The sequence below is a fragment of the Daphnia magna genome, linkage group LG2 (genome assembly GCF_020631705.1).
Source record: "Daphnia magna isolate NIES linkage group LG2, ASM2063170v1.1, whole genome shotgun sequence".
Lineage (NCBI taxonomy): Eukaryota > Metazoa > Arthropoda > Branchiopoda > Diplostraca > Daphniidae > Daphnia > Daphnia magna.
The window spans coordinates 7,826,858-7,839,465 of NC_059183.1; the positions used below are offsets into that span (position 1 = coordinate 7,826,858).

Below are 12,608 nucleotides of genomic sequence, written 5' to 3' on the forward strand. Positions count from 1 at the left end.
ATGGCAATGCTGGTTTGCCAGCAGTCGATTGTTTTGATTAGTTCTGAGTATAGTAAACTACTACTTGCTATGCTTTGATGATGGACCAACGGAACAAGAAAGAAAAATTAGCAACGCTCCACGTCCCCGTGCCCGACAGACAACAACACCGACGTGATTATTGAACGACTATAAAGCAATAGGAAATGAAATCAAACTTTTAATGGCAATGCAAAGTTTGGATTGCAATATATAGTATAGATTTAAAAAGAAAGCAAAAATGCATTTCAAAGTACCCTGAAATTCCTTGCGCGCTGCGCTGACGTTGATGACGATGTTGGAGACGTGACCGAGAACAGTGGCGAACAACATGAGCCCGAAAATGAGTTGGATGATGACAAAGAGCAGCTCGCCTTTGGTGCGTGGTTTCAAGACGCCACCGGTGGTGGTCAGCGTCAGCGTGCACAGGTAAAAACTCTGCAGGTATTGACCTACGCCATCATTGGGATCAGTCGGCTGACCCATCCAGATGCCATAATCGCGTATGAGCGACGGATCGAAACTATTGTTGCGCATGACGATGCGATAGAGACAAGCGTTCCAGTGGAAAATGACCAAAAGATAATGGACGAGACTGATGGAGCGGAACACGTTCGGATAGTTGGTGTGTCGCTCTGTCCGGTCCATAAACGTCCAGAAGCGATAGATCTTGACAAGCCGGAAGCAGCGCAACATGGAATTGAAACCGATGGACAGGTAGAGGAAGTCAAGCGGTAGGAGACAAAGGCAATCGACGTAGAATGTCGTCGAGTTCATGTAGTGCTGTCGCAATTTACTGGCGTCCGTCTGCAGCACGCCTTCCTCTAAATAGCCGGTGCGGAAGTGGAAGGCAATGTCGAGAACGTAGACCAAATCGCAAAAGTAGTCGAGACACAACCACATCACCAGCGTGTCGCTGGCGATCTCCTGGAAGGCAAAGCGGTAGATGAGCACCCAGAAGTTGTAGAGGAAGGCCAACGAGACAACCATCGACCAATAGTAGCACAGACGGCCAGCCGGATCGAAGACGAACGTCCACTTGCACCCACTTCTCGGTCCTGACGATGCACCACCACCATTAGCTCCACTTGACGCAAAGTTATGAGCACCATTACCTCCGAGTTCCAGTTGGCGGGCATCCCAGTTGCGTTCCAGCTTCAACTTGTTCTTCAGATCACGACGACGGGCATCTCGCGATCTCCTCGTCGTCGAAGACGCCAGTAATTCCGTGCCGGCAGACGGAGACAACGAATCATTGGCCTGGAGCAGTTGCTGTTGTTGCGGCGGTTGTTGCGTCTTGTTGACGCAAGCAGCTGAGAAAGACTCGCGGGAGAATCTTTTCGTCAGTCCGATACCACCACCGCTGCTTTCCGCTGAACTCGTTCCACCAACACCGGAGCCGCTTATTCGATTGCTGACAATCTCCAAGAGTGAATGCTTGGAGAAGGACCGATTCCGGGACAAGGACGGAGGTCCACCGACAAAAGATGATCCGCCGGTTGCACCTGTGGCCGAAGAAGACCCAACCGAACTGCCTCCCGCTGTAAATAAACCGCTGTTGCTCGACGCCACTGTGTTGATTCGCGTGCCTGAACCGCTCAGTCGGTCCTCCATCAAACGCGCTGACGTGATAATGCCTAAATAAAATGACGAGATTTCTATTAATCGCGATGCCAAGTGAGCAATAAACTCATATCCTTCCAAGCTATACGTATGGAAGAAATATTCATCAATCATCGCGATGACTTTTAAAAGAAAGAGGGATGATATTTTTATTTTATTTTAGTTTTTTGTTTTGTTTTATGTATATACTATTACGAAGCCAAAGGAAGAGACAAAGATTTAAATGGGTGTCAAGAGACAATGACAGAGTTTATGGCCTACAGGGGCCTATATATCTCCGTGAGGGCTAAAGAAGAAAATAAAAGTCGGTCGTGATTCCTATCTGATTTCCTATGTCACATTCAACTAGGAATTGATGTATTTAGCCCTCAGAAGAGAGTGGCCCAAAATATCAAAAATATCAAACATTTCTTATTTTCCGTCCTAGCGAGCTCGTGTTAAATCATTCCTGGCATGAAGCAATGGTGACGACAAACGGACTTGCCACTTTCCCATTGGCAGCCATCCCTTTTCGCCGATTGATTTCAGTTTTTTCGCTAATCATTTTGAAGTTAAATGCCGAAAAAGAAAATGACCCTATTTATCTTTGTGTATATAAAAACATGTAATTTAATATCAGAGGCGTAATAGGCCGGTAGATATACACTATGTGTGGCAGTATAATCAGGGATACATCCGACACCATATTTTACACGTAAATGTGTGGTCGGGCGAGACAGCCATCTTTAATAGAATTTTGTGGAGGTTATATTGCTATTCGTCAGGGCGTGACTGCTGCCGCTATCAGCTCTATACTGAAATCGTCTCACCAATAAAACATCCGTGATGCACGTGTTTCGTTGAGAAACGCACTGAATGACCTCAGCGTGTGACGTGCTGTATTTTATTTTATATATAGGATCCCAGATCGCGCCATTGGGATCCAATCAATCTTTGAAATTGGGACTGAAGTGAAAAAAAAAAGAGAGAACTTCCAATTTTCTTTTTCAATGATTCTTTCCTAAACAAGTTCTTTTGTTCCCCCTTTTTGTGTGTGTGTGTGTGTGTTAATTCTTTTCTTTCTCTTTTTGCTGGAACGTGTAAAGTCTTTAAGGACACAAACGGCAATATTAAAGAAAGGCCAATAAGTATATATACTGTTGTTGCATTCTGCTTTCCTGAAACCAACACTGGCAGAAAACATCCCAGTATTGATTTGTCTGTTTGTCCCCTCCTTCGAAACAAAGGGATGTATGCTATATGATTTAGATGTCATCATTCTTTCCTTCCCGTTTACTACGAAGCGACGATAAAAGATGTATATATATAGGAAAAGAAATAAAGATTACCGGCTTTACGGCGTCTAAAAGCAAGGGTGGGACGCCATTTTTTGCAAACTGTTCCATGGCAAATCAATTGCGACATGTCAACCCCATATACGAAAGAAAGCAAAATTTAAGCGCAACGATTTTATGGGGAATTCAAAAAGGCAAGCATGCGAAAGGGAAGTTAGAGGGCCTTAGTCTAATACGCAAGTGATTAATGGCATAGCAAAAAGCAACCATTAAAATTAACAATAACATTATACGTAATCAACTATACGATTCACAAATGACGTGACCGATAGTTGCCTACGTCCAGGCACACAGCAATGACCTTTATATATATATGTGGATAAATTGGAAAAGCTTCAGCCGGCTACGAATCCCGTTCCCCAAATTAGTTTTCCTTCCAAATAACGTTAACCTCTACAGTCTACATATATATACACTTGGAGCCTATATTTAAGGCCTGCATTTGTAGTTACACTTTTGAATGCACAGGTGTAGCATATAGTTCCTGGGAACCAACAACTGGAGACTTTCATTCGCCCTACATCAACTGAACTTAAGTGGAGAAACTCCTTTTACCTGTACACAGTTCTATAAATTCCCGACGAATCAGGCCACCAAGTATTCAAAGACATTATCCATAAATATATTTATGTAAGGTGTAACGCAAAACTGTTCATCGTTTGGCCATAATCGATTCAAAAATGGAAAAATCTTCAATTGCTTTTTGCACAAAAAGAGAGTAATGTATGCACGATTCTTTGCCAGTCTTTGCCACGCCCTTCCTTTTTATGGAAACTGTATTAACTCATGGTATAGCAGTGCAGTCAGCAGTCGTCGCTGTATAAGTAAAACGAAACCGAAAAAAAAAAGTAAAGTGATAGATCGGACGAACGGAGCGAGGATCTATGCAAGTGCACTAATATAAACATTTGATCTATTTGTTCCGGCATAGTCAGCCCATCTTCCACTGTTTCCTTTCCATTTCTTGTTTCGCATTAGTAAACTTTTTTGTAATGAATAAAAATAAAGAAAGAAGAATGACCCGGGTAGGAAACAATACTGACTCTTTCTTATTTCCATGCTGGGCTTCTAAAAGTTATTTTTAAATGCATTAGTGATATTATTTTATATGATTTGATTATATTAGTTGGTAATTTTGGTAGTTTGAACTGCGATTCAAATTTGTCGGTATTTAAATTATTTTTGGACAATTTCACATTTTTTTTTTTTTTGATATCGAAAGGTCATAGTATTTCAAGTCAAAAGTCCAATTTAAACGATTTATATATCAATATACTAATCCAATTTTGGTAAAATTTTAAATTTTTCTTGTTCGATATCGAAATGCCAATATATCCCAAAGTCAGAAAGCGAAGTTTAAAAAATTTTAAAAACAAAAAAAAAAACAAATATAGTAAAAATTTAATTTTTTTTTTTTTATAAAAATAAAATAAAAAAAAAAAAAAAAAAAAAAAAAAAAAAAAAAAAAAAAAAATAAAAAAAAAAAAAAAAAAAAAAATTGGGTTGGGATATGTCTTTACACGATAGTTTACTTGTTTGGAACCTAATCGTCATTCGATAACTGATATAAGTGAATTCCATCATTGAATTTGTTTGACATCAATCCAAGCCTATGAACAATCGGATTAGTTTTGCGAATATTGTTTTGGTATATATCGAACAATAACATAAATTCGACATTGGATTAGTATAGGAATAAAAAAAAAATATAATATTTTTTTTTTTTTTTAATATTGTCAAATTGATATCGATCAACAGTGAAATTGTTTAAATTATATTAGTATCGGGAGATAAACATCGATTTCTGACATTGGTTTATGTTGGAAATAAAAATAAAAAAAAAAAAACTTTGAAATTGTACCAGCATTTAGATTAGTATATGGATATATATACGTTTAAACTGAGTTTCTAACTTTGGGGCTAGTGCATATTTGATATCGAACATCAGCTAAAATTCGAAATGGACCAACATTGGATTATTATATGATTATATAAATCGTTTAAACTTGAATTTCTGACTTTGGGGTACTATTGGCATTTGATATCAAACAGCATCAAAATTTGAAATTGTATTATTAAATATTAAATTTTTTTTTTTATGCTAGTCGATATCGAACAACAGAAAGTTCGAAATTGTATCGAATTGGTTTAGTAGCGGGATACATGATCGTTAAAACTCAACTTTTTAAAAATAACAAAAAAAAAAAATTATTTTTTTTTAAAAAAAAAAACAATATTTTTCCAACCTGGGCTGATTTTCACTGTTAAAAATTTGTTATTCTTAATTACATTTTTTTTTTTATTGTTAAATTAACGTTAAACATGAAATCAATGATTGTTGTGTAAATTAGTATCTATAATCAGTAAAAATAATAAAATTGTAACCACGTACTAAATTTAAACTAACTTTGGTTTTTACTGGGAAATTTTTTTTAATTTTTTAAAAAAATTAAAAAAAAAAAAAAACATATTACTTGATATGTATAGAAATAGTAAGTGGATAAAGGAAATTTTTCTGGTTAAATCCGAACTGGTCTGTTTTTTTTTTGTTACGATGAATAAAGCTATTGTTTTGTTTTAGGCTACTATTTATTTTTTGGAATGTGGATGTTGGGTCCAATTTGTTTTGGCCCTTTTCTGCATATCAAATATGAATTGTCCATTTAACATAACAAGGTGTGATATTGGCATAGCTTGTAGAAATGGAAAGGTTTGGCACTTATCCTGAACGCAATGGCATTTTGTATTTGCTGGTGATCCTGGTATTTGAACTGCATGAGCAAAGTCGGTAATGGAATTTACTGTCAGCACGTTTTTAAAATCATTAAAAAATTAAAAAAGAAATGCTTTTCACAGATGACTGACAGAACAATTAATTATTAAATTTAAAATGGAAAAAAAAATGTGCCATCAAAGGTGTGGTTGTAACAGTTTACAATCAGTTTATCATGTGACTACAACGTTCCGACAGCCCCAAAAATGTCATTAATGAATTCATTTCACTTTTATTTAACTGGTCTGAATGTTGAAATCAAGAAACTTTTGGGTCCCCTTTTTTTTTTTTTTTTTAAAAAAAAAAGAGATATATTGTAGAGATTTATTCACTGATTTTGACTTGCTGCCGTTACGAACGTTATGATTGCGTCACAAGTGCTTCGGGCATCGTTTCTTCTTGGCGGAAGATCAATCGTTACATCATGGCGGAACAAATTTAAAAGATAATTGCTGCTCGAAATCTAAACCTATTAGCTTTATAGATAATGAGCTTGGCCAATCGTAGTTTCGACTGCTGACGAAATTATTAATAATGAAAATCCAATGAGATGATACTCATTAACCGACAGATACGAATTGGGTACACACGCCAACGCACTTTTGCTTAACAGCTCGAGTACTATGTTATGTAAAGGCCAGTTTGTCCCGTTAGTTCTTGTTCCGGTGCGATATGTTTTAACGGTTGTCATGTCTGTGCCAATATTTTCGATGGCTAAAGATATGATAACGTTTTCCGTTACATCATGCACAGGATGTCAGTGTTTACGAATAATCACGAAAATAATTTGGCAATTGGAGCGAATATCAATTAATGTGTACAAGCATATGGAAATGGTGTCTAAGAACTACGAGAGTCTGTTAGATCGAAAAAGAAAACGAGAGACGTTGCATTTGGGAAGCCATTCCAACATTTTGTTTCCTCCCTCAACTATGCGAACGTTATTTATTGATCGCTTTCTCATAGTGCAAGTGGGCGTTTCGCCCTGAAATATCCGCTCCTGTGCAGCAATTGCCCTCTCATTTCTCTACCGCCAGTCTGACACTGGCAAGTAAGTTATAATTACAAGTGGTCGCAAATGAATCATTCATTACGGTCGAAAATGTGGACCTTTTCACGGACTGCTGCGGTGTTTAAATAGCCAACGAAACAAAAAGCTGGATGATAAAACTTGATGCAAAAGAGGAGGAACGAAGAAAACGACACGTTTCTACAATTCCTATACACAGACAGCCTTTCGAGAACTTTTAAAAGCGGACTAGCCTAATGCCCGTCTTGCATGTTTGGCTGCCATAATTAAACTTCTTCCAAGTGTTGTGACTCGTGTTTGCGTGAATCGTTCACCCCGAGAACGACGCTGATCATTCAAGTTTTCCTACTTGTCCGTGCCGAGGGACCCGTCACACGCCATCTTTACTTTTTCGAAATGGACCAACAGAAGTTTGAGCAGCCACATTCACCGCCCCCTTACGTATAGGTGTAGACCGTACTATATAGTTACGGGATTGTCCGTAGCGTCATCTATACGACAGCGGGCGTAAATGGGAAACCTGTTGGTCTGATCGTCCGTGTTCGTGCTCTACATTTGCCGCACACGCCACAGCATTCAAGGATATAAGACACGTGCGTGATACATGGAACTCTTTGTATATATATATAGCATGATGTTAAAGATATAGACATAAAGGCCACGACCCGTGTTCGTAGGAGCTCTTTCGATACGCATCACACGCACTGCACATTCGAATGTATTCACGCGGGAACATCGAAGCGATTCATGGAAGGCGAGATAGGGCGGTGTTTGTCTGATCGTTTCTCCGCTATCATATGGCAATGCGTATACATAGTTTAAAAAGGCCAGGGTATACGACGTGAATAAAGGGAACAAATATTCTTCCAAGCTCCTGCAGAGTGCCTATGGGGATTTGATTGCTGCTAATCAGAAGAGCCTCTAGCGAAGCGCAATAGTCAAGCAACGGCGACAATCTCGGAAATAAGAAGAAAAAATATTAATATTGGGCTCGCATTGCCTATGTTCGAGGAACGTGAGAATATAACACATCAGCAAGAAGCAATTCTCAAAAGGGATGATGACTTCCCTCGTATACGCATATCTATTTGTTTGTGTGTGTCTGTGTGTTTTTCGTCTAGAAAAAGTAAATAAGCTGACGCCTGTTTGTGCGTCTACCATAAGCTGCAAACACAGAGGGAGAGATAGGATCCTATCGATTTTGCCTTACGTCGTCGGCGCTGTTGCACGCCAGAACGTAGAGGAACTCATCCGACCGTGCGCCTTCTATTTTGCCCTATAGATGTAGACCCGCCTAATAGCGACTCTCTCGTTCACTCCCATGCTGATTCAAATGCAATTTAACACGCCCCTCTTCGTTGGGTTCCGTTTTATTCAATCGCACACTTCAACACCCGCTGTCCCTGCCGTTGTTATTCTCCCCGCTCCAGATGTTATAAGCAAAAGCTAGTTTCAATTAAGGCACCGTGGTGAGCGGTTTGCCTCTCCCTATATATATATACATTCACTTGAAGGGCTAGTGGATTTTACGGTGGCGTCTAATCAACGAATGCAAACTCTCTTTGATAACTGATTATATAATGCATCTCTTACTCTTGCCACCCGCTAGTCTTCGTTCGCCATCGAACATTGCGATATCCTATATACAGTTCAGATTCGGTAGAGCGGTAGCACTTTAGGAAAAAATAAAGCTGTTTATTCGATTCAGTTATTAAAAGCATTTGACCTTCCCTTGGCTTTGAGCTATTATTGAAAAAGAAAAAATTTTAGTTTTGTTTTCTTTTGTACGAACACTGTTTTTTATTTTTAATGAAATATCAATGGGAAGTTTAAACGCGCCTGCGTGTTTAACAAAAGAGTTGGTCAAGTCTCTAAAATCAACAATCTTGTTATAGTTTTTTTTTTTATGTCTTGCTTTCTTTATTTGATCATGCTGCACATCGTGACTGGCGTGTCGGATGCGCCACTCAGATACAAAAAAAAAAGACACAACCTAAAGAGTCGAACTCTGCCCAACCCTATACGAAATCGTGTTACTGCTAGTCCAAAGGCCATGTATTGCTGTTGCGCAGCAGAAACGAACTGTGCCTGATTTTTGCGCGGTATATAGTATGCTTTACTGATTAACCGTGTAAGCCGATTTTCCCGACGACGGAAGCGAACTGCCGTTGGGCAATTTGTACATTTGAGCCCATTCGCTGCCGACATTGTAATATACATAGGTGTAGGCACTAAAGTAATTGGCTACCAGACCATCTGCGTGATCCGATTTGATCGACATGAACCCGGACCTTAACAAATGCCGCTACCGTAGTCTCTTAATAACACTTGACCTTTCCGTCTCAGTCATTTGTATATTATATAACTAACACAGTATACCCTCCCATGTCAACATGACCGCTGTATATATACACATTAGTCTACTATGCATGTGATCCAGGCGAATATATACATAACTGACATTTCTGCCTCTGTGTTTTATGGCTCAGATCTTATCGCAGCATGTGCCCGTTGCTAGAGCTGTCATTTCTGTGGTATAGCATTTTCCTAAAATTCTATCAAGATGTTGGGCTGTATATAGTACACAATATGTTCATCGTAATAGAATGTACGTGGCTATGGTATACACATGGATAGACTATATATGTGGAGCAATACAAAAGATACAGGAGATAACTATATATACTTGTCTATATACTACCAATAAATAAGTCTAACATCGACTTTGAGTGGTTTCTCTATACTGCCTTTTTCGTCTCACACATTTTCACAATTTTTTTTTCGTCCGTTCTCCTGGGGACTCCAATGTGCTGTGCTCGTTACGGTTCGTAGCCTTTATAGAACAGTTTCAATCAATCCTTCTCGGAAGTACACATTAGTTGTTGTATAATTATACTTTGAATATAACGTATATACCTTATAGAAAAAGCTTTGTTATCATTGTTCTTAATTCAACTACAATGGGTTTGCGCATAATTTCATCTGCATCGAGTTAAAGGCAAGTGTTTTAAGTTTACAGACGATTCGCGTGTAATTTACAGAGGAAAAAAACTGGAGTCTCAACCCTGATCTCAGTTTTGCCTTGTGCAAGCACATATATGATAGCGCAGGATGCATTTATAGACGATCCTGCGCTATTTCAGCCTATCAAATGACATAGAAACGTTGCCCTCTGTATGCAATGCAGCAGCTATGCAGCGATTGTGCGGTATGGAATGCGAAATGTGAACACGGGTTGTCTCTGCTGCTTTTCAATGCAGCAGATGATGTTCTGTTGTACGACATGACCAAACAAACAGGGTATTTGATAGTTGAACAAAAAGAATCCTTAGAAGTAAGAAACTAGGACACGGCATGTACCGAGCAAAAGATGTTTAAAGAATGTCAAGCCCTCCCTAGTGAGTTGTGACGTCAAGATACGTTTTCCTAGAATGTAGACAATATGCGGCTATCATATGCTAAATAATGGAAAGCGGTTACAGCAAAGATGTAGTGAAATCGAACCAGGCAGTAGGTGCCATCATGGTAAATGTTAAATTATGTACTTCGCCCAGACAGACATAAGAATAATTTTGCGAATCTTTCGTGACGTCAGTCGCAATCATCCAATCGGTCAATGGTAAGCTGCCCAACAGCTTCCAATTTCATGTATAGGACAAGCAAGCTATTTATACACACACGCACTATATAAATAGACCTATAATAACATGACATGCATCCACCACATAGATGGTCTGGCCAAAATATATATTTGTTCGCTGAATGGCGACAGGGTTACTCTCCAATTTGCTACGACCCATTGTCTTTGCGCAATTATTATCGATCGATATCTCAAGTACGAAGAAAATGTGAGTGTCCCTTTCTTTCTATATTTGTTTTTATAATAAATGTATGTATAAATACGCCATGATTGTCATTGAAATATAGCTTTGTTCTCGTTCTCCGATTATGAATTCTTTTGATTGAAGATATCGGTATAATCGTCCAGTTCATATAGCAAGAGTACTTGATGCACTATAAGCAAACTATAGGGCTACATGGAATGCGCTATAAATTTACTTCATCTGGATGTATAGTTCCACATTTCTTGGTTTTGGTTATTCTTGTATTCAGAGTTGAAAGACGTCAGTATCAGAATAAAGACGCTATATGGTCCAAACCAAAAACCTTCGAATTAATCGCTACTTGCTGCCCTACGGAGGCAACAAAATCCTTGAAATGAAGAGGTTTATGAAATTATCTTACGAGTCTGTGACTTCCTGGGAACAAAATTAACCAATAAAAACATTGACATGAATTTAAAAATAAACTGAAAATGAGTTCGAGGCGTACCTCCATCAAGCATTCTAAAGGAATAGGCCTGTGCACACACATATATAGCTCTCTGTCTAATTGGTTACGAGAGGCTTATACCCAGGGCAGCTTATATAGACTCTACGTGCACTTTTGCTGTTCGCATGCGTGCCGTTTTCTTCTTTTTTTTTTTAAATAAAACTTTTTCGTAAGATTTATTTTCTCGCTGATGCTTTTGAGCCTTTCCAATTCTTTACAGACTGTTACGCCAATAGCACAAGAGATTATTTACAGGCTGCGTCCATATAAAAAGGAAATTCACTTGGAGCGTGTATAGGTATAGCCTACATAACAGCAGCAAGTAAAGGCTTATATTTTATATAAATGTCTGCTGTTGTCAAGTCTACGGGCGATATACCTTTCATCTTCCTTGTAACTGGTCACACGAAATTATAACAATCTTTCGTGAAAAGGCCTATCAACTAAAATGATTTTTGATACTTCTGGTTTTTACTTTGGGATTGTATACGATGGGCGTCGGACGCCATTACGTGATCCGACGCATCGTGACGGGACCGTGTTGTATTCCAAAATACACGGTGCTTACATGCAACTGCAATTTTAAGCTGGAAATTTGCATATGTTTGAAGAGTTGGCTAATATATGACGGTATATAGCAACTTCTCCGAAGCACAATCGTCGTATTGACCAGCGGGCTGAAACACTGTTTGATGGCGTGAAATATACCTTAGCGCTGTATAATTAGCAGCAGCTACAGAGTCACGCAAAGTAGGTGACATAATTCTAATAAAAAATTATAACCATCACGAAAAAATAAAAATTTAAAACAAAATTCAATCGTATTTATTTATTCAACACTAAAACAAGCCTTCCAATTGGTATTCCCCAATAGTAAATGAAAGCTGATGCATTTTCACGGGAAAGAAATAGAGAAAACGAGAATCTGTGCCGTTTCCTTTGACGGCCTTCCCTTGCCGCCACTCGTATGCAAATGGGAAAAAGTGAAGGGTTCCAACACATTTCTGCTCACACCGTGCAAGTTCAGTTTGAATGCCTTGTTACTTCTCCATATTTTTTAATACCAGGAATCTACACCTGGACAACATCGATCATCCATCCATATACTTGGATGCGTGAAAATTTCATAGAAACGTTTGTTTTTTTCTTTTTCAAAAATACTGTTGTAATATAATACGAATCTTCCGTTTCGCTAGTTATTTCATAACGTTACGAAAAAAAAAATTGCTTTTAAGAGGAAAATTTAAATATTTTCTGAAACATCGAGAGGAAGCAAAAGGAAACAAAAGTTCTTGGCATTTTGTTGTTTTGTTTGTCGGCGCGTGACGTTTTGCCTTATCGGAAGAAAAGAGGATGATAGGCTATATCGTGATTGTGTTCTATACATGTAGACAGCAAACGCGGCAGCGAAAGAACATCATATTTCGGAGCCACGCCAGACAACTACTAGGAGATGAGATAAAAATGACATGTGGAAGTGACTTTATAGAGAGAGAAG

General features: G+C 38.5%; 1 protein-coding gene across 2 annotated transcripts in view; it reads right to left on the reverse strand.

The window, feature by feature from the left end:
• The window catches only part of LOC116916157 (cyclic nucleotide-gated olfactory channel), a 46,698-nt gene that overhangs the window by 10,794 nt on the left and 23,296 nt on the right, over positions 1-12,608 (reverse strand). Inside the window, exons 3-4 of one of the 2 annotated variants that reach the window (XM_045169757.1) lie at positions 1,134-1,655; positions 276-1,076 (exon numbers count right to left, since the gene is read on the reverse strand). In XM_045169757.1, the coding sequence (XP_045025692.1) occupies positions 276-1,076; positions 1,134-1,655 (1,323 nt within the window). Of the gene's footprint in view, positions 1-275; positions 1,656-12,608 lie in introns of both variants that reach the window. The other variant, XM_045169756.1, reaches the window with a different exon arrangement.